The sequence below is a fragment of the Apteryx rowi genome, unplaced genomic scaffold, assembly GCF_003343035.1.
Source record: "Apteryx rowi isolate R43461 unplaced genomic scaffold, aptRow1 scaffold_621, whole genome shotgun sequence".
Classification (NCBI taxonomy): Eukaryota; Metazoa; Chordata; class Aves; order Apterygiformes; family Apterygidae; genus Apteryx; species Apteryx rowi.
In genome coordinates, this window is record NW_020450896.1 from 162,327 (window position 1) to 185,008 (window position 22,682).

The window sequence follows — 22,682 nt, forward strand, 5'->3', positions numbered from 1 at the left end:
AGGGGAAAAACTCCAATTTATAACCTTGGGGAAAAATAGGTTTGATGTTTAACTTTAATCCAATAAATCAACACATGCAAACAAATATTGTTGCAAAAAAAAGAAAACAGCAATGGGGGTTGTTTGCTTGCTGCTCCATTCGCATTTGGGAAATATACTCATATATTTGGGAAATACAAAAGGCGGAGCGGGTGAGGAAGGTACTTACAGCTGTGGGCTGGTGCATCGGTTCCTTCTATCTGCCCAGGACTCACAGGCTGGAGCTCTCCGAGACCAGCACAGCTGGCTTCGCCTGATGGCACAAAAGTTGAGGTCTTGCAGCATCCAAATTTGTGGTGCACTGCACAGACCTTGCTGACGCAGCTACAGCTCTTCCCAGGGATTATCGGGACTTCTGGGTCATGCTGCAGGAATTCTCTTTCTGGGACAGATGTGGAGAAGGTGCTGCCATGCAACGCCTCCGGAGGACTCCATCATGTCCCTGGCAGAGTCCCTCAGGGCACTGTGTGGCCGGGGTGGAATTTTCCATGAAACAGTAAACCAGAAAAGCAAAGCTGCCATGGAAATTTGATGACATGTTTTTCAAAATAGAGTTTAGGGTTTGTTTTGGTGCATTGGTTTTTTTTTTTTTTTTTTTTTTTTTAAGGGGGCGGCACTGTAATGGAGTTTGGTGAAGAGAAAGGGAAAGGATTTGCTGAAAAAACTTTCAAACAGTTAGGTCTCTCTTATTTTAGTTTTTAAATAATGCTAAAACCGACTAGGTATCCCTCTGTTTTCAGGTACTCTGTTTCCTCTTCTATAGGATCAGAGACCTCACTACACTCCAGACATCCAGGCAAATAAAATTTCCTTTCCCTGCAAGCAGGGAACCAAAGCACATTAGACAGGGAAGTCTATGGCTGAGGAGACTTCAGCTGAAGTCTCCAGGCTTCTGTTACCTCTACAACCCAGCTCCTCCTTGCCTCCCTCTGCCTCCCTGTTTGCAAAAGCACAGTTTGAAGAAATTGCACTGACACTAAAACCATGTCATTTGAATATTTATTCTTTGCATTTGACAGCTAGACTAGATCATAGCTTGTAATGCCAAAAAGTCCACAGAATTCATTTAAGTATAAGCTGAAATTGGTCACTACGGTGTGCCAAGCTGTGTCCAATCTTTTTTTTTTTTATTAAACCATCATAGCAAACACCATCCAACACATAGAAAACATAATAAAAATTAAAAAGGAAGTTGTACCCTCAGACATGAGTCTTTTCCCTATTTAACGACTTACAGTAGAAATTCAGTTAACTATTTAGCTCCGCAGTGAGTTTAAAGTAAGGAACAGCAATTTGGGAAAATGTTACAACAGTTTTCTAAGTGATGCACATCCAACTCAGCTGTCACCCAAAGACGCTCTTGGCCGGCTCTCCTTTAGGTTTCTCAAAGACCGTTTCACCCCCTGTCCGATCTCGGCTGAATATGGAAGGTGCTGCAGAGCCCATTTGTTCTTGAAAAGGAAAACCAGGAGAGAAGGCAGTCAGTGAAGAAGCACACAAAATTATGGCGGTAACACTAGTGCTGCTAAAACATACATACATTTGGCAGCAACAATTTATCACCCCATCACCTTTACCAGGACCAAACCTGGCATTTGCACCTGAGGACGTAGAGCTGATGGCTAAGCTAGGCTTGTCATTGCATTACCCCAAACCTTAAAACACCACACTCTTGTTCCAAGCATGAGGCAGGTTCCCAGTACCTGTAGGTGGGTCACCACCATCGAGTGGCCCCTCAAGAAGGGGATTACCTGAAGGTGCTTTAGAAACTTGGAAACTAGTTTGAGGTTCAGAATATCATGCTGCAAAAGGGTTAAAGGTCATCAGTTTTGCCTGTACCTCCCCTCTGGTGATGGAAGCGCAACACAGAAGCAGAGCACCATGACGAGTATTCAGTTGGTAAGTCCTCTCTCACCTTCTGTCCTTTATTGCCCCCAAAGTGTTTCATCTCAAACATGTAAAATTCATCCACTTGAGAGGCTAGAAATCCCCTAATCTATGACCAGGCCTCCAGATCTTCAACTTGGGCAGCCATTCATTGACATTGACCACGCGACCAGAACTTGGTTTGAACCTTGACTTAGAGGCAAAGCCAAGGCTCTACCTCCCCCTTTGCAAAGTTGAGTCAGGGAGAAAGATCACTTGAAGCAGAGCCCTGTTGACACCTCTTGGTGAGAATCAAATGGGCAGATCATGGATTCAAAGAGCCTGCACAGCCAGGCCAGGGTACGTGCGCATTGCTGACTGTTGTTTCAGAGGAGTACCCCTTGGCTGAAGATAGAAATTGAGTTAATGATTTACTTTGGAAGATTGCTTAATTGTTTCTAGCAGGGGAAAGAGACTTACCACACTGCTTCATGACTTGGTAGGTTTTGGATTTAATTTCCTGGTTTTTGGAAAGGTTTCCTCTGGCTCCTTTGAGATCTTCTTCCTTCACTGGAGGACGCTTCTTTTTCACAGGGGCCGGCTAAGAAAGATGTATTGCCCACACATCAGTATTTCAAGTTTCGAAATATAGGAAATTAGCCCAAGGCTACAACACCCAGAGTTGCTAATTCAATAGCCCATCTAATTCATCTTTGGGATTACACACACACACACACTTTGCCCTTGATACAGCTGTACAACAGCACAACTGCAGGTAGCCAAACCATGCAGGGGGAGCAAGTCCAACACAGATGTTCAGTGTCCAAGTAAAAATCCCCAAACCTCCCATCTTCCTGTGAAGGCCCTGAAAGCTCCTCTGCAGTATCTGAGAGAGTCAGCACCACACCGTGAATCTGCACTTGAATTCTGATGGCACAACCTTTGAAAGACATAGTGAAAAACATATATATTTTTTGAATTTTCTCTGTCCAGTTCTGCAGCTCTGCCATGTTCTTTTGCAAGTGAAGACCAAGACAGACTGCTAATTAAAAAAATCTGTCTTATGTTCATGAAGATCAAACAAAAACAAACAAAAAAACCCCTTACATCTTCATTACTAAATTTTCTTGTGTCTACTCACTGGGATAAGCTTGACCCAGAGTTATTCATCATACCTGACTCAGGAAAAACTTGCAAGAGAAACCAGAAGAGACACTTGAGAACTGACCATTACAGATCTCAGCCTCTAAATTGAGAGAGCTGAGCACTCAAAGGTGTTGTCTACAAGCATGTGTTGAACACACCTGAAACACCAAACCTGAAGAACAAAAAGAAAATCTAATACAGAAGCAGATGTGCCATCAGGTGGTGCACTAGGATTTCCAAGTACAAACCTGTTTACAGTTTACCTTGCTAGAAGAAAATCAGGATAACATTCAGAAATACCAGCCTACTCCTACCTTTAAATCACTATTTCAGATTCACAAACAACATCAGTCAGCTGCAATCGGCACTATTAATATCCCCTCTTCAGTTTACTGTTTCAAGGCTGGGTTGCCAAGGTCCCACCACGCAGACCTCAAAGGGGCGTGCAGGGGGAGTGGATCAAGCAGCAGATCCCACCATCCTCACAGGAGTCAATTAAATGAGCAAACACTCCTATTTTAATATATTTGTGCACTGAATCACTGACAAGAAACTTCTTTGTCCATCTCTACGTACACAGGGCTTCCCATGTTTGGATTTTGGCAGCGATGGATCCTACTTACACATTTCTAGGTCAGTACCTGCAAAGCTAAAAACAGTTGTGTGGTTCAAGGAATCAAATCTCCCAAGCTCTTGAGAAGGATTTGACCATAAGTTTGAGAGAGCTTATGGAGATGGAGCAGGCAAGCACGGCTCTTGGCAGGGGAAGGTTGGCTCCACTGGAGATTTCAGCATATTCCCTGATGGCTATAAACTCCCAAGAACACTCAAAAATAGCTTGCTGTCATGTACTGTGGGAAACAAAAATTTGCAAGATCTCTAGGGAAAACCACCTACAAGTAGCCAAAGAAAGCAAGGGGAAAGGGCTGATATCAAACCCTTCCGAACTCATAACTGTCTTGGGTCAGCTCACCAAGTAGCTCCTCTCCAGCCAGGGCTGCGTTCGCACCTCTGCGTGGGGAACTGGTGCGTGCTGGGACCTCCGACACGGCGCACAGAGCGCGAGAGCAGACCGGTGCTCTTCCAGCACAGACAGAGGAGCAACTTGTTTCCTTATCAGGAATAAGGAACCTGCCGAGTCCTTCCTTTAACTTTTGTTGGCGAGAGACTAACTTGATGGCTTTTTGTCCTGGACTAGGGCAAAGCACTTCTTTGGGAGGGAGGGTGGGAGAGGAGGCAGTTCAGGTGCTCCGAGGCAGAGACCGGCTGAGCAGAAGCGGTGAATTCACCCAGCTATTTTAGAGTAAAACTTCTCCTGCTTTGATTACAGAGATTTTCCAGCAGGATGGTTAGGATGGATTAGTTACCCCCCAGCTAAAAAGCAAAAACGCCGCAGAGGAAAGGTCGTTAGGAGCCTCGGAGGGCGACGGCCAGGCCGGCTGCCACCAGCAGCTGTCAGTGCCAGCGTCGGAGCCGCGCTGCTGCTCCCGGCCGCCAAGCGTGAGCGGATCGCGAGCAGGGTTTGCCAGAAGCCGTTCCCCGCACGCACAGCGACCCGGCCTGCGCTTTAGCTCCTCCTGGCACAAGTCAGAGCGTTGGTTTACAAGAGCTGTGACTTAGCCTGCCAGGTTCTTTGTCTGGAGTAAAGAGAAGATGCAGAACTGAGTTAACCTGCGCGGCTGCGAAGGATTCCTCTCCTCTACCCTTCCCATACTCTCACTCTCCAATTTACCCACCACGTAAAACTCTCACGATGAAGAGGTCTGTGTCGGGTACGTACAGCTTGTGTTGAAGATAGGACAGTATGTGAAAAAGTGATCCTAAAATGAGCTCAGGATTTCTGAGTTTGAAACACTGAGAACCAGGGAGCGCAGTAAAGCCAAACTACTAGTAACAAATTGAACGTGAGAAATGTAGAGTACAAAATTTCAGACTCAAGTATTTTATTTTAATAGCTGTAATTTCCAGTCATACCCCCCCCTTTTTTCTGCATGTTATTATATTAAGCTTTACTTTGAAGAAGAGAGAACGCATTTCAGAATAGCCACCTCCTTTCAAAACTACCGTCAATTTGTGTATATTCCTCATGAATTTCAAATCATTGTCTGAGAAAAGCATGCTGGAAAAGCAAAAATCATTCCTACAGTGAAATAACCCAAACTAGAGCAATAGAAATAATTTTTCCCCTTCTTATAATATTTATGGTAAAATAGAATATTAAAGGCTAAGTTAATTAACCATGCAGAGGGTAGTTGCTTGCTTTCTTCATCAGACAATCACTCATGACAATTTACTTGTTAAGCTATGTAGATGAAGTGTTTAAGTACTTCAGCATAATGAAATAGGTCACCTAGATCAAAAAAGCTGAATTCACTGCTGAATAACTTGCTAATAAGCCGCTCGGCGCAAACCATCTAAAACGGCATCAGATTCGCCGGGAATCCCGGCCGAACGAGAGCCGACGCGCCGCGGCCGCCCCGTACCTGTGACATAACGGTAGCGCTGCCTCGGCGACAATCCTTCCCGCGGTAGTTCCCCTGCTCTGATCCGCTCCCGCCTGTGCCCTCTGCGGCTGTTGTTTCCCTGGACTTATATAGAGCATCTACCACGAAGTCACGAGCTGGGTCATGTTCCCAAAGCAGAGGCCGGGATGATTCAGGTCGACGCGGGCTGCTGTTGCCGAAAGGTTTATTCTTAGGGATGACTAGGGCGCGCAGTATTTTGGGCGCCGTGCGCCTGGCGCTGGCTGGAGCTCGGGCCTGACGCGGGGGGACAGCTGGGGCGGCGGGAGCGCCTGGAAGCCCGACCCGCTCTGCTGCGGACACGGCTTCCAGGGGAGCCCGCTGGGCTCTATTTATAACTTTAAAAGGCAAAGCGTTGTTACAGACACAAAACCGACTCTGGATTCTCTCGATGGGAGGAAAACAGGAGAGCGTTTCTTTCCCAGCACAGTAAAACACACATTCTGTAAACATGAGATGCATCATACGAACTGAACATGAGATGCACAACACTGTGTTCTCAATAATTTCTTCTGCTTAGGGTATTTAACACAATAGTGTTTTGGATCATTAATAAAACACATGGTTTCATGCTTACAGTTCTGCTACAGAACTTGCTCTGAGGTCAGCTCTTACACACTCGAGAGGATAAAATCACTTTCTACTTACAGCCGTATTAGAAAACTTAATCATTTCACCAGTCCTGGGAATAGGAATGGCTTATTTGGACAAATTCAGTGCCCCCCACCATATGCTCTGACTGTAGTAAAGCCTTCTTCCAAATTTAAGATTTGTTCCCTATAATTTTCTTCATTAAAAAAAGAACCTCTAAGCATGATTTCTAATTGTGATTAAAGGGAGTCAGTTTGGTGTGTGTGGGGGGGGGGAGGTCCCTTTTAGTTTTATTTATTTATTTTTAACCATCTTGTTAATTCTTTAATCATTAAAAAAAAGATCAACTGCTGTGACTACAGTAAACACCTGAAATAACCTAAAACTCCCATCAATTTTTTTAATATGGGAAAGGTAGACTTGGCATGCCTCCAGACACCTTTTAATAGAAATACCGACTGTTGCAGTGATAGAAATCTTCCCTAGCCTCTTCTCAAGCTCTGCCTGTGCTTTGTTTAGTCTACAGAGAGAAGCGCAGGAGGCAAAATTAAACTGATATTTTTCATTATGAAAATATAACATCAGTAGTGCAGCATTAGTACTCTACGATTGAAACTCTGTGATTTGAGAGTTGTACACCATTCCCAGGCCTTTGAGTGCCTGTTTTGGCTTTGGAGAGCTGAACTCTCTCCAGGCCTAAGAACCTGCTTTCTTTTATATTACTATTAGAAGTGTTATTTGTAGGCTTAGAAGCAGTTTGGATGTTATGCACTTAGTCAGCCGTTCTTTGTGTGGAGTTTCTATTTTAAGTCCATGGCTTAGTAAACAAGAGGGAAAGTTTCTGGGGAATGGCAGCACCATTAGACTAACAAAGCAGTAGGAAAAAACATCAGCTTTAGAGAAAACGATTTTTTTCATTGTACAAAAGTAATGCCTCTCTTTCTATACATACCTATAAGCATCACCTTGCTGAAGCTATTACAATAGAAAGATAACAGTCTGCAATGTTTAAAGCAAGTAGTTAGAATTCAAGACAGAGCTACTTTTCTCCCTTGAGCTTTTTAAACTACTTCATTTCACTGGTACTGCACTTTCCTCATCTCAAAAGCGATAAAAAGTTATGCTTTCATGGCAATATAATTTATACAAACAAAATCCTCATACCTGTATCAACAAACCTTCAACTCACACGCCATTCAGGGGCGGGAGACGAGGCATCTACAGAGGTAGGCAGCTTATCTCGAAGTTTCTCTAAGACATCATCGACAGCCTGGACAATTCCATTCTTTCATTAAACTGCATTTCCTAAATGCTGAAGAATAAGCACAACCAGTGCTTCCTACAGAGCACGGGGTAATTTTTCCTTACAAAAAACAACTTAAATCTAAACCTAAATTACTGCCATTTCAGAGTAGGACCCCTGTTCACTTGGTTGAGGTCCTGAGATCTGTCAAAGGGGCCGTGAATGATGAGGCAGAAGGTAGGCTCATCTATTTCACAGTGGCTATTAACACTAATGCAAGTTAGCCCTCTTCCACATTCATCACCACATTTTAGTTAGTCATTTCTCCGCAAACAGGTTTCCACACCTTGTGTTCCAGGGTAAGGCGGAAAATTTAGTGACTTTACACACAGCTGGCCACCGAGATCTCCAGAGCTTCTTACAGAAGACACGTCCTCTCCAAGAAACTGCTAACATCCCTCGGTGGACTTACAGGCCTGAAAGGTGGAAGATTATTCCTTGAAGGAAGCGGTGATAGCAGCAGAAGCTTGCCAAGAACAGGATTTCTGCTCTGTGCTGACATAAAGGTATCAACCTCCCACCCTTAAAAAAAATAAATAAATTACTTATATGTGGTTCATGCTACAGCTTCACAATGAGCGAGTCTTCTTTCTCCTAGACAGCCTTCCTTATTCCTCCCGCATTCTGGAAGATGGATGGTAGATACTCACCACGCCATACTTCAGTAGCAGAACAATACACCTGGAGAATAAGATGGCAACTTTCTGCCCGATGAAATAGAAAAAAGGCAAGCTTGGCTACACCAATTCTGTTGGAGATAGTCGGGGAATACCATCCAAAGTGCTGGCTGCAGACCATTTGGCAACCAAAGAAAAATCCTCTACCATGAAGGGGAAGAGACAACTCTGCACTGCATAAATAGCATCTAGAAGCAATGTCTCTCCTCCAGACAGAAAAGAATCAGTACTGCTCTCCCCTTCCTTTTGCGGGGTCTTGGGAAGCTTTGGAAATGGAAGAAAGCATCGATGACATTGCTCATCTCCAGCCTGTTGCCCTCTAGAGATGGGGGCAGAGAGTCTATTTGGTCCTAGAACCAGGCTTCCCTATGTAGCCCTCTTCTGGCTCACAAGGAGGGACTTTGAGGGTTTTGTGGTACAAGGCACTTCACAGGCAAGGCTCTCGACAGGACCCTCACGAGCGAAGAGCAGAAAGACACCTTCCCTCAGCTGGAGTCTCTATTACCTGTTGCAAACAAATCAGAACAGAAGATAATACAGATGAACAAGTTATTGAATTAGACTATGCCTCTGCGAAGAGGAAGGACATTGGAGGTAAATTCAGAAATTTCTAAGTTTATGCATTCTCGTTGACAATGAACAAAAGGTCTGGCTTTGCTTGAAGAGCAGGAAGTAGGCTGAGATAATCCGATGTGTAGTAAAGCATTACAACAAAGTCCCACCTCCAGGAGGTCTCAGGTCAACGTTCTACAACCTCAGGCATTCTCAGGCTGCATATGTAAGGTTTTAATTTCAATATGAAAATACAGGTGGTTACTCTCCATGTGTGTGCCCTGAGCGCTAGAACCATCCTCAGGGAACAGAGCACAGATCTGAGAGAGGCTTTGGAGGACTCTTTAGTTGTAAACAAAATTTGCTACCTAACAATAGCGGTCCCTCCTCCTGAAATGGGACTTGCTGTTAAGGTATATGAACATACCAAAATGACCACCACATGGGAGTGCAAAAAATTAAATCTGCACTTCTGATGTTGAACTCCAGCAGCAAAACCTGCTGCATGCAACAGCACACAATGAACATTGAAGCACACTCACTTTTAAACAGAATGAGCATAAGTCTACGAATTTGTAATAAGTCAAACTTTATTGTAAATCATTATACAATGTAATTACATCAAATACCCTTAGAAGTTTAAGGTAACACCACTGATTAAACAGTATGGTCCAAACAGAGGGCAGCAGAACACAGCTGTTGGTTTTGCTCACACAGGCTCTACTCTGAATTTACTTACAAACAAACCCAACATTCAATTTGAGACAGATACCCACGCAAGACAAAAACACCTACAAAAGAGTCCCTTTTTTAAAGATACTGCAGTTTTACTTTGTAAAACCACAGTAGTCATTTTCAGCAATTGAACTGGAAACTTGAAATACTTTAAAAAAAAAGTTTGCACACCTGTGCTGTAGATCTAACTCTGACCTGATGTGGCTGGATTTGTTCACTTTCATTACCGTTTTCTCCTGGGGGGGRAAAAAAAGAAAAATAAAATAAAAAGCAGCACAGCAAAGTTGCAAACAGGGGTTAGTGGAGCACAGTGGCAGAAATCCCTTGTGATGCTCGGCTCTCGGCAGAACGGGTGCTTGTAAGGACGGCTCCTCCCTCGCCAGGCACAGCTGGAATCTGCGCGGGTACCTGCCGGAGGGTATCGCATACACTTTGCATTGCTCTAATTTGCAACTCAAGTTGAGTTTTCCCTGAAGAAAAGCTACCGTACATATTAGTTCGCAATGTTAATATACAGCATTTTACCTACTTAAAGTAAGACAAGGGGACTTGAACGTATTAAAGCTGGAACTTGAAAAACCACATATTAGACAACACTGGTGATTTTGAATTTATGCAGATGTGTCACAGGCCAGATACTAGAACGAGTTAAAACATGTAGGCTGACCATTCATGGTAAATTTGATCTCCACTAATATTTCTGTATCTCTTCGGTACGTTGCAATCCCTTTCTCTTACTTTGGGGTACACTACATAGCTTATTTTCATTAAATAAACAACAGAATCACTGTGTTGTTTTTTTTTTTTTAAGCACAGCCTGAATTAAATCTTTGCAATGAGTTGTCTTGAAGTACATTTACCAGTCATTAACTTAGAGTGCCAATGTGAGGATAACACAAATGTCATCATGTTGTAGTACTATTACCAGATCAACTCTTTACAAAAAACATTATTTCAGACTGTACTGCCAATACCTGTCATTGAGCAGTAGACATAGTAAAGCGCTAGGCATATATTTCCTTTTCCGACATACAAGCTCTTCAGACAAAAGCACATAATCTTGTACCTACTGCAAGAGTTCCAATATTCATCCCATATCTGATTTCTAACCTGCCAATTTTACATTTTCCATGTCTTTTTCACATAAGAACAAAAACCTGAATAGAAAAAACACAACAGTTTTTGTTATTTGGTTAAAGCTGAAAATAAAATTTTTATCCTAGAAGAGAAAGAGTTGTTCTTTCCCCTGTGGAAATATGCTCCTCCTGTTATTACTCTGGTATTTAGAATACTTCTGCCTTTTTGGCTCAAGGTGTTTTTACTACGTCATTTTGCTAGGCATATTAAAATCTCAAATCAAGTGATAATTAAGCACGTAAGACAGGAAAAATTAGGCATTCTTACAACTTTGCAATAACCATCTTCAAGAAACTGCTCCATAGTGCTTTATACTGTTTTGTACTTGGTCAGTAAGTTTGAGGTCTGCTCAAAACAAATATTTCACATGATTAAGGCCATAATTTTATATTGACATTTCACAGACTAAACATGAGGCTAGAAATAGAAATCATTTTCACAATCTACATAACCAGAGAAGAGGAGGGAAAAGGAAGATAAAATGAAAGCTTGTGCAGTTAAATTTGTGTGCGCTGCTCAGTTACCTCTGGTGGCGGACACAGATAGGAATGGCTGTGCCGTGGCAGGCAGCACGTGTTAGTTTGATTCCACTATCTGAAACGGAACGAATCCTACGCTAAAAAAAATAAATGCTGCCATTTGTGACAAGTGCAAGTCCTGGCTCTTAAATCCCTTTGGAATGGTGAGTGGTATGAGACTATTCTTTTAATGAAAATGAATTCCTCGAAGTACTGTGCTTTTGGAAGTATGAGCCTGCTCGATGGCAAATACTTAAGAGAAGATGCAAGTCACACAATTGATGGAGGAAAAAAACCAAACCAAAACAAAATGCCTAAAGCAGAGGCAACACTGATTAGGGACATTTTCCCATTCCCCCCCCCTCCCCATTTCAGAATAACTCAATTAAGCATCCATTGTCATTAGTTTCTAGATTTAGTCTAAAAGAAACACTAGTATTTAAGCTTATTGCAGTTATTATATTTTAGTGCACAGTAACAGAGGTCAGTGGCTCAACTAAACTCTCGGATGTTAGGTTTGGTAAAATGTCCCTTTTAGCCAGCTGGACACACCAAGGCGTCCCCGAAGTCTCAGAGCATTTTGCCCACCTCGGTGGCCACGCAGTGAAAAGGAATGCTGGAATAGTGAAAATAAGTAAGGGAGCGCACAGTTCAATATTTACTAAGGCCCAAGAACCCCATTTAAGTGGTCTGGATAAGATACCACATTAAGACCTAGTAAATCTATAAAAAATGTAAAAAATCTTAAAAAGTTCTGAGCAGTTTTCTCAAGAAACTGTTTGGTTTAAGGCTTGGAATATTTCTGATGTCCAGATACTACAACAGACTTGCAATTAATTTCTGTTGTCACCTCTTTGACACATTGCCCTGTCCTACACAAGGTTTAACTAAGCAAGGAAAGCTGTCAGAAAGAGTAACCATCGTTTAGAAAATACGCAAAAGGATGCCACCGAAAACACGTCTGCAAGGTTTAAGATCAGCATGTTTTCAATTATCATAAGAAAGACACTGAAAGCTGCAGAAATTCTGCAGCAGACGCAGTAACAACTGTATTATACCTCTCAGTTTTTTTAATACTAAGGGATAATCAGACTTCAAGGAAACTAAACATGAGAAATACAATCTTTTGGGGGAGAAAAAATAGCATATTAAACGGAAGATTGCTGTTTCAACAAGAACAAGCAGGGACAGAATTATTTGCAATATTGTAGCCCAACTACTCCAATCAGATCAAAGTCCTGTATGGCAGGCCCTATATAAGGAAAGATAGAAGAAATGTTCCATCTCTTTTGGATTACTTGAGAGGTATGCACGAGAGACTTGCAGGTTCTTAAGAAACATAAATAACTGAAGTCATCCCTACATATTCATTTCACACATAAGCAACCTATCACAACAGATGCTTTGTTATACACTAAAGTGCACATTTGTCAAATATGCAAATAACACCTCCTATTAAAAAAGGTATTTTTAAATTATGTGTTCAAAAGCACACTTAGGACTGCATTTTTAGTGATATTTGGTGACTTCAGCAGTGACAGAGAGCTCCTCCCTTTGCAATCCCTTTGACTTAAACCAGGATAAGGATAAATAAGATTCTCATGACAAATCTTTTGACCTTTTCTGCACAAAAAAAGGGAACTGCATCCTTCTCTCTGACAAAGAGAATCTTTAAATACAACTGTATGAAAATATAACTTAAATATAAAATAGTCAAATAGGTTTGAGGAGACCTGGAAAAAAATCTTTGTTCCACCTATTAGTTTCATAGGTACCTTGTAGCAAGTAAACATTTCATACTTAAAAAAATAACATTAAGTTACAGCTTGTAACCATAAACTATTCTGCTCTAGGAATTATGCTGCAAAAGCCAGTTTTAGTAGCAAAACATACTCCTTTAACTTAGTTGATTCTGATGCCTTTTTGAGAACATCTTAAACTGCATCATTCAGAAACCAAAAATGAAAGATTCCTGTATCTGTTTTCTATGATCTTCTCTGAAACGTCAGATACAAATCACTTTAAGGACTAGTCCTTAACAACACTGTGTTTCCACACGATGAAAAGACATTCTTGCATAATTGGTCAGTGTGTCTGTAGTGCAACTGAACTGGAAGTCTTCCAACTGTTTGCATTCTGTTGGCAGACCTTGTTTTTGAGTCAGTCTGTATGAAAAAGGAGATGCAATTGTAACATTAAAACCCACTGACTGAGAAGTTTTTGCGATGACACCTGCAAATACACAGGTCAGGGAATGTGTCATACAGGCAGACCAAAACGATGCTTCTTTTTCTTAAGGGGCTTTAAGTTGGTCAATCTGCGTAGGTCCTCTTCAGCATCCGATTCCTCCATCTCGTCATCTGCCGAGATGAGGATCTAAAAAACAAATTACAGCCTCTGAGTAACATGAATCAAAGTCACATTCTTCCTTTGTTCTACTTCTAACCTCTTACTTTTTTATGCTTGCAAAAGACCTTATTATTTGCCTGAGACTACCGAACCTCATTTGGATTTATTGCCCGTACTATCAAACATCGTGAATCCTGTCCAGAACCTGAAGTAAATTTCAAATGAAAAGGACACTTTTATTAATCTCTACCAGAATCACGGACTCTAAACGTAAAGAAGCAATGCCTGCACCCCCAGAGCGGTACGGGTGGCTTGCTGTGAGAGCAAGTGAGAGAGAATACACAGCCTCTCTACCCACATTTGCAATATGGTGGTTACTTTAYGAGCAAAAACACAGGTGGCACTGTTTATAATTTAGAAAATTATACCATTAACTAACTGTAACTAAAAACTTATTTTCAAGGATTTTGACCATCCTTCAGGTAAACTGAAGACTGCCCACTCAATATAATTTAGAATAAAGTTATACTCAAAGGCAAGGACATAAGAATTTTTTTCCTCCATTTTTGCATCTTTTACTTCAGGATACAGCTGGCTAATTTCTGAAAATCATGTGGTAATACTCTGAAAGTACACAACTGAAAAAAATTGGAACTATATGGCAATTAACTACGCATACAGCAGAGGCTGTTACATCTTTGTTTTTCTGACAGGTATAGAAAATATTTAGTTTTTTAAGTAGTGCCACCCCACACAAGCATTTCTGACCCACTCAAATTTCATTCTTTGCTTTTCTATTCATGACATTTAGAAAATGAAGTGGAAGAATAGATACTCTTACTCTAATTAAATCAGTTCAAATTCAGAGACAAGATTATGTGCAATGCTAAAAAAGGAAGCTGGTGTTTATTTGTATAATGCTGAAAACTAATTAGTTGAGCAGATTTGAAGATCATTGTAATACCCTTAGCATCCCTCAAGATCTACATGATGATCGGATGCTTAAAAGGTTAATTTATTCTGTAATAAAATGTGACATATTTTTACTAACCCCATATTTGGTTGTGCATATCCTAACACCCTAGTCATATTAAAATTTTAATTTTTCTCTATCCAAAAGCCCTGCTGTCTCAAGAGCTAACAAATCCATGAAGACAATGAAAGGAATGCAGAGCTAGTCTGTTCACCTTCCTCCAACCTGTCCCCAATGACTGTGCCACTACAGCACCCTCCCTCATCCTTGATACCACGCTAGCCCTTAACAAATACTCCTCCGAAAAACTAGCCAGTTATTTTGTCCCTCTTCCTCTCACTTTCAAAGGCAGACTAAGAGCTTAATTAGGTTGGTCTGATTAATTTTGTATTCTATGCAGGGGTTTTTTAGAAGCATTTGTAACAGTTCATCCGTGACATTTAGATATATTCTTATGTCCTCCTACTTGTCTGGAAGGAAAATAACTACCAGTGAGTGTTGCCATTTTCTTAACCGGCATTCAACTGCAAATACTAGGAACCATGGTCAGAGGTAGATACAAAGAAAATCGAAACTAAATTGACAGTATTACAATGAAATCAGGGACATGAGGGAAGAACTGGACTATAGGTTAACTGCAATAACCGACTCTACGTACTTCTGACTCTGATTCTTCATGTGATGCTGCTCTTCTGTATCGGACTTTACTTCCATTTCTTGAATCTTGTCCTGCTTCCTTTTCTTCAAGTTTAGCTTTTGTCTTCCCTTTCTTCATAAGAAAGTTGTCTACTACCCAGAACATTAATGCCTGGTAAAGAGAAGGGGGAAGTGACAGTTTAGTTTTCTTCAGGTTAGTATATGTTCATTTGGTCAATATTTGGATAGAATTAGGGACATGAAACAATAGAAGTGAATTGGCCAAACTGACAAAATCCTGTACAAGCATACAGTCACGTGGTTTATTATATATTGCATGAATGTTCTATGACATAGCTAATTTAGTCCTTGGCAGAAAAAGAAAAAGTAAGAGAAATAGCTGCTATTCAGAGTGATCACATATTAACTCTTTATGTAGAAATGTGAATGGTCTCAGGCAGACAGCTTAGTGCAATGAAGTTTTCCTTCTCAAAGGATAAAATCGATGCTTGAACAAATTAATGAAAGAGAAAAACAGGAGGTGTTATTAACTGCAAAGACAGCATCTCTGGTTCTAGTCCCTAAACCCCAGGTTGCTGGAAGGGTATACTTAGGGAAGTACGAGGATACGCTTGCCCTTTTACTCCACTTCTTCCTGTGCCAACACTATTAGCTATGGTCAGACACAGGATACTTAGCTGTACAGCTATTGTTAGATCTACAGTGAAATTTGCTTTAGGAAATAGTTATTTTATCATTTCTATGACAGTATTGCAATATTGCATTCAATCAACTGAAGTCATAAGCTCAAGGAGGTCTATGAGGCATTGCTGCACTTCTCCCGAGCCCAGTTACTTAGCTCAGTATGGATTTCAGCTATATCAAATCTACATACCCGCCCATTTTATCCATTCTGTAATACCCTTCCTTTTTAAAATTAAGGTAACTTAAACACCAAGGTACATTGTGCTTTAAGGATTAACGTTAATTAACAGATGGGAGAATGAAATACATGTAACTATCTCAGAGAAGCATGCAGTTGTACTAACATTAACAAAGAAGGGAACTATCAGCATGACGATAGCCAGCTCCAGCTGGGGATTCTCTATAGGATTCAATAAAGCTACCTGTGAAAAGAAAAGGATCAAATTCAGATCACAGCAGCATGTGCACGCAACTGGATTAGTTAGTGTGGTTGTTCAGGTACTAACTAATACCACAGAAATAGCGTATATGAACCAAAAAAGGACAGCTTCGTAGAAAAGGAAAGTACTTAGGACAGCTTATAAATTGCAGCAGATAAGTAAGTGCGGCTGGCAAGAAAGCAGCTGTCATCTTAGTCATTTTTGTTTACAGAAGTCTGAAGAGCTGTATAAGAACCATCTCGAATGTTTTAGAGCTGCATGCTCCCAAGGATCATGTTATAAGTTGCATGTTTAGGAAATTTTAAGCTTCACAAAAGCTTCAATTAAAGCCTCACAAAATATACAGTAAGAGGAGACTCCTAGTTCCCAGATGAGTCTAGAACATGCACTTGTGACTAATGGGCCTTAACTTGCTATAGCAACAAGCACCATCACTTTGAATACTAAATTGCACAAATTCTATCAAAATAGATCTGTATCTAGTCATCAGCAATGGTTTTATTAATCCATTGTAAATTACTAGAATTCTATAGTTTAGATTTATCAACAAGGTCATGTAAAAACGGTTCTTTAAAATACTACAGAAAACAATACAAAAAGTTTAAATTTAGGTTAAAGAAATAAAAGGAGAAACCATTTAGTTCTTTCTAGAGTGCTCAGACAAGTAGATACAGTGTAATTTTACACACCGCAGTATACAATAAAACCAAAATGTAATAGGATATTGCTAGCAATGGATGCCAGAAGGCCTAATTAGCTGTATGCTAATCAAGGGACAAGAACATAGCACTATGAGAGAGTTAAATGGCATTAACTATAGGAAGTTACGACACTTGGAGATAAGCCAAGCCAAAAAAAAGTGGTATTAGTAATCTATTGCTTTATGGCTTCTTCCACCAGAAATTCATTTGTCTGTAAAAAGCTGTGAGAACACAAACCTCTTTCCACTGAGGTATCAGAAGCACTATAATGATGACAGTTTTCTCAAATGTCATGATCATTATGTACAGAGCACACTGGCCCACCCAAGCACTGCACTGCAGTGGGTCACCTGCAAAAAAGAGGAAAGGGTCAATATATATACGTATATCGTTGATTTTACTTCACAATAAACATTTTAGAGAAGCAAGATTAGAAGAGACAGGGCAAATTTATCCTTTTAAAGTGCCTTCCCCAATCTCCTTAGTGCTGTTGCTCCACCCCACCCCTCCAACTTCTTAAAAGGATCAGGTAGAAACTGAATATAACAGGACTTTATCTGACTCTGCAGTTGCTGGTTATACAGTCACTCTTCTACATAATCAGAGGAAAGCAAGATAGATATAGTTGCATCAGATTTGTTTCTCACAAAATTTTAATTTTCTCCCTCTATCCTAAAGCATTAAGTTTCCTAAATTAAGGCATACATGACTGAAGAAAAACACCTTTTCCTTCACTCTATATAATTTTTATGGAAGTGTGATATTTCTGCCATTCTTGCTAGGCTACCTTAAACAAATTATTTCCCTATACTAAGCTAGTAACTGTAACTAACCCAATCGTAATTGTGGCAACAGGTGGTGCAAGGGTTGATACAAAAAAGCTAGTTGCCAGAAGAGAATTTAATTGAGCAAAAAATTAAGATCAGATTTTAATTTCAATCCGAAAGTGTTTGAAATTATGCTGAATCTTATTAGGATGTGGCACAGAGAAAAAATGAATGAATGAAGTTGTCTGCCAGTACAGAATAGAGACCATCCGGCATAAATATTTGAACAGGAAAACTAGGTAGACTATGAGACACTATATGAAAGCAAGGAAGAATAAAAAACAAAACAAAAGCAAAGCAGGGACAGAGTGCATTGTATCATCAAGATTTCACAGTTCAAGTACACTCGCTTCATTGGAAGCTGAAAGCAAGCTTTGGCGGGCTGCTGTTTTGCTTTAGACTTCCCCAAAGCCTCCGGCAACATCTTCAAACACTACTTAAAAGTTTTGAGCCTAGGGAAGAATAATGTGCAATGGAAAAATCAGATGCCTTTGTATATTTGTAATGCATAATGGCTGCTTCCTTTTCTGGAACATTTTTGAAAGGCTTTCAGTATTAATACTTAACAATAATCTTGAGACTTATTGCTTGCTGCTGAAATGCTACAGCAAAGAGAAACTGGTAAATCAGACTGGAGTCCAAAACAAAAGAAGTTTCCTACATAAATTTACAGGGTGATGATCAACACTAAATAGCCCAAAAATAAAATGGTTAAAACACTCAAGTTTTTCATTATTTACTGCAGTTTAAGGCTTATGTTGCTTAAAATAAATAAATAAATAAAAGAAATTTGAAAGGGGAAAACATCAGCAGTGACTTGAAGTTAAGCAATTGTGATTCTTTTGGGGATATAAGTCCTGAATTATATTTGAGAATGAAATTTTAACAATGAGTTTTTATACTCCAAATTTTTATCAGCATTCTCCATTTTTCTTCATTAAGAAAAAAAATATGGAAAAAGAAATCTAGCTTTAGCTACAGACTTACTATTGAAACTTTAGCAATTTATTCCRAGCTCTTTTCCAATTCGCATTCAATTCCTAAAAGCAAAGACAGCTATAAACATTTTGCATCCATTCCAACTCTGTAGCCTGAGTTTTGGTATGTAGCATGTCCAAAAATTGCGAAACCCTTCATTACAAATGTTGGGCACTATCACCCATGAACACTCTTCTCCATGATGGATGTCGTTTTATTTATTTATTTAAGACAAACTAGAAGTTGCATATATTAAATTCTATTTGACTTTTGTGTGTGCTCTACCGTATTTCTAAAATTACCTTTTGACTCTAATTATAAGAGGGAAGAACAGCGGATGCTGTTTACCTTGAACTTAGCAAATCTTTTGACAGTCTTGCATAGCATCTTTGTAGACAAACTGGGGAGATATGGACCRGATGGGTGGACTTACAGTGTAGGTGAGAAAGCTTGACTTGACTGTCAGGGTCAAAGTGTTTGAAAACTAACTGGTAGCCGTTTATTAGTTGCACCCTGCAGTGGCAGATACTGGGATCAATAGTATATAACACCTCTATCAGCTGCCTGGATGATGGGAAGAAATGCACCCTCAGTGAAGCTGGGGATGCTGCCACATTGGGAGGAATAGTCTTTTCCYTGGAGGACAGTGCTGCTATTCAGAGGCACCTGGACAAGCTGGAGAAATGGGCCAACAGGAATCTCATGAAATGCAACAGCAGCAAATGAAAAGTCCTGCAGCTGATACAGAATGGGCCAGAACATGAGGTATACAAGGAGAAGCTGAGGACCTGAGATTGCTCAGTCTGGAAAAGACTAACGGAGAACCTAAATGCAGTCTTGCACTACATAAAGGGTGGGTTATAGAGAAAATGTGAGCCCCACTTCTCAAAGATGCACAGTGAAAGGACAAGAGGCAGCAGCCACAAGTTACAGCAAGGAAAATTCTGCCTGACGTAAAGAAAAAAAATTCACAATAAGAGTGGTTAAGCACTGGGGCAGGTTGCCCAGAGGGTTTGTTAAATCTGCATCCATGGATAAATTCAAAATTAGACTGGACTAGGCCCTGAGCAACCTGATCTAGCTTTGAAGTTAACCCTGTTTTGAGCAGGAGGTTGGATTAGATGACCTCCAGAGATCCTTTCCAACCTAACTTTTTCTACCATTTTACAAATTATGCAATTGAAGAGGAAGAGGAAGAAGTAAAAGTTAATAGCATCACCAGTAGGTGATGCTATCACCATCATCCAGTAGGTTTTCCCAAGAATTTTCAGGACATTTGCACATTCAAAGATTCAGTACACAAATTCAAATCGGAACTTAGGAGCTAATGTTGAAGCCATAAACTCTAATTTTGTTTCAAAAGGTTGTTGGACAGTCTATCTCAATTTCCGATTTTATATCTGTCATTTATAACTTACATGTGTAGAATAAACTAGCAAATCAGTAGAAATTTTGTTGCCGCAAGACAAGCACATTAAAACTGAAAATTTTGAATCCTCAGCAATCAACAGGTGACAACTGTATCAACATTTTTTGAAAATGCTGAGCAGTGAAGGAACCAGTATATATTAAATAGAGTTTATCAGCACCTTGGTGGAAACGTGTTTATAGACAGCTCTTGAACAAAATACTTGCTTCCTCTATGCTGTAACTTGTTTCTTTTCAAGCCCAGAAAAATTTTCTTTAAAAATGCCAACTCAGAGTTCCTCCAAAATAACTTAGAATAGTTTTGTAGCATGTGCATGTCTGCTCTACAAGGCTGTAGGTAAATTAATAAGTTACTCTGCAAGGCACACACAAAGAGCTAGAGCGAAAAGATGCCTCAAATACTATTTCTAAGCTTTCCCAGCTGAGAAGCAAGGGCAAGCAAAGAGAGAGCACAGAACAATTTAGTTGCCAATACAGTTCGTTTTGACAAAGAGGGATTTAAACACCTGTTTCCTACTCGCAGCAGCTAAAGAAGTCTAATATAGATGGGACGGAGAATGCTTTGTATTTATGGTATCAGGGAACATTCTTCTCAGTACAAATCACAACCCTTTCTATTTTGCTTATATGCTCAAATATATTAACTGATTCTACGCTTCTACTAAAATCCAGCTCCTAATGTGCTGAACCTGACAACAGGACGACAAACCTAATCAACGTAACAATTCTGCCACAAAAAGCCCTCGAGGGAGCGTTGGGCTTCTTTGCCCATAAATCAACACGCAGTGTTATTCTGCTCTGTAAACAGCAACTATTTCTGAATGTTGATATTTTGGTATCCATTCTCCGCTTGAGGCATTTGCACTTAAAAACTATCCTCCATATAAAGAGAGGCTTTTAAAACCAGCAGGACAACTGCTATTTTTGTGATAGCTTCTCAAGTAATGAATCACCAGGGATCAAGTAAGAGAGCTAAGAAGGGAAATGAGCTCACAGCAAGAACTAACTTGAGACAAATGATTATTTGGGCGCTACGACCACAAACAACATAGCTCAGTCAAAAGAGGCGGCTCGGTCGGGGGGCTCTTGTTTGGTTTTCCCTGCTTGCAAATAAGCCGAAAAAGCACGGATCTCGAAGCAGAGGAGTTCCTTTGCTATTGCAAATCAAACGCCCAGATCCTCTAAGATCTCTCAATGGGCAGAGTCCCCACAACCAGTGTATCCTACACGTTCAGGTTTACCTTCAAATACTAAATCTAAATGTATTTGAGAGATGACAGGACTACAGTGTAGTACCTCCCCCCCACTTCATTAAAGAAAAAAAACTTACAAAAAATAAGACAGGAGTTTTCCTGGAACCAAAGTGAAAAGGTTTAAATAAAATGGTAACATGAAGGTTTTCATTTCAGAAACAGCAGCAGTACTTAACAGAAGAGGGCACTGAATGATACAACGCAACTTACCCTTTTTAGATGCTTCCTTATTTCTTATATGGGATCTAATCTTACTGCACAGCAGTCGGTAATAATTTTACATCTATTCTCTAGTTCTCTTTACACAAGGAGCCTTCCCCACATAGTTAATGGAAATACAGATGTACAATGCACTTTTCAATAACACTTATGATAGCTTAGTAAAAAACCCACCACAAACTACGTTCAGAGACAGCACATTAAATGAAGACACAAAAATGAAAGTCAGTCACTGAGAAAATGATCTGATATTGGAAAGAGGAATTAGATTATTTTACGCATCATTTATATGCATACACAAGGAGAAGAAATGCTTGATGAACAAGTTTAAGCATTTTCAGTCCCCTAACTCAAAATGACAATAAAGGATCCCACCCTGCCTCTGTGGCAGGACACAGGCAACAAGTCCATTTGCTGATTTTAAGAACTTAGCTAATTCAGTCATAGAGGCCTTATAATTAAAAGAAAAACAGGTTCATTGCAGAAGTTAATATGAGAAGGAGTTGTTTTCAGAAAAGTGAATGAACAGATCTGAATACTTCCCATATCCTCCCCATGGACATAAATCACATATTGTTAAAAGGTCATTAAAACAGGACAAGAGAACAGATTAAACAAGAAAAAAAAATAATGCTATTAGAAAAAAATTTTTTTTGAGTTATACTACGATTATGTAATAGATGCACAACAAATTTTGCTCTAAATACAAAGCCAATTTTACATGGTCTAGAAGTCACTCAAACAGACTGAAATGACTCCAAGCCAAGTCAGCAATCAGAAAAAGGGACTTTGGGCAGTGGGGCCCAGTGCTAAGTGAGAAGAGGTAATTTAATAGTCTTAGCTCTCTCCTTGCCCTTTTCCTTTCCCCAGGCATTGGAGCCTGGGGGAGGACCCCAATCCTTTGGAGACCCAAGTCTGGGAATTGAACTGGAAGACAACTATTTACTTCTCTATATATGGTAAATTTTCGGAAGGCTTTGCTTTCCAAATCAGTTCCCTAAAGGGTCAGATGAGCACCAGTCCAAGGAAAAGAAYAGAAACATTTGGAGAGTGGTAGATGGGAATAAAGCAGATAAATAGGATTGTG

General features: G+C 40.2%; 2 protein-coding genes across 11 annotated transcripts in view; both read right to left on the minus strand.

Moving 5' to 3' along the window:
* Nucleotides 1–1,024: 1,024 nt before the first annotated feature.
* On the minus strand, nucleotides 1,025–8,647 carry MUSTN1 (musculoskeletal, embryonic nuclear protein 1). Of its 7 annotated transcripts, none has more exons than XM_026083995.1 (4): nucleotides 8,118–8,647; nucleotides 5,535–7,883; nucleotides 2,386–2,506; nucleotides 1,025–1,490 (listed from the first exon to the last, which is right to left on the minus strand). In XM_026083995.1, the coding sequence occupies exons 2-4, from the start codon at nucleotides 6,036–6,038 to the stop codon at nucleotides 1,384–1,386; spliced, it is 732 nt and encodes a 243-aa protein (XP_025939780.1). In that variant the 5' UTR covers nucleotides 6,039–7,883; nucleotides 8,118–8,647; the 3' UTR covers nucleotides 1,025–1,383. The 7 variants fall into 7 exon arrangements, with proteins under 7 accessions (XP_025939780.1, XP_025939779.1, XP_025939783.1 ...); XM_026083994.1 differs by having other exon boundaries at nucleotides 8,013–8,647; XM_026083998.1 differs by having other exon boundaries at nucleotides 5,535–7,469; nucleotides 7,754–8,647.
* A 623-nt stretch (nucleotides 8,648–9,270) lies between these two features.
* The window catches only part of LOC112974717 (store-operated calcium entry regulator STIMATE), a 37,036-nt gene continuing 23,624 nt past the window's right edge, over nucleotides 9,271–22,682 (minus strand). For 3 of the 4 annotated variants that reach the window (XM_026083990.1, XM_026083989.1, XM_026083992.1), the window contains 4 exons: nucleotides 17,128–17,240; nucleotides 16,094–16,171; nucleotides 15,067–15,216; nucleotides 9,271–13,462 (listed from right to left, as the gene is read on the minus strand). In XM_026083990.1, the coding sequence (XP_025939775.1) occupies nucleotides 13,346–13,462; nucleotides 15,067–15,216; nucleotides 16,094–16,171; nucleotides 17,128–17,240 (458 nt within the window). In that variant the 3' untranslated portion in view covers nucleotides 9,271–13,345. The remainder of the gene's footprint in view (nucleotides 13,463–15,066; nucleotides 15,217–16,093; nucleotides 16,172–17,127; nucleotides 17,241–22,682) is intronic. The other variant, XM_026083991.1, reaches the window with a different exon arrangement.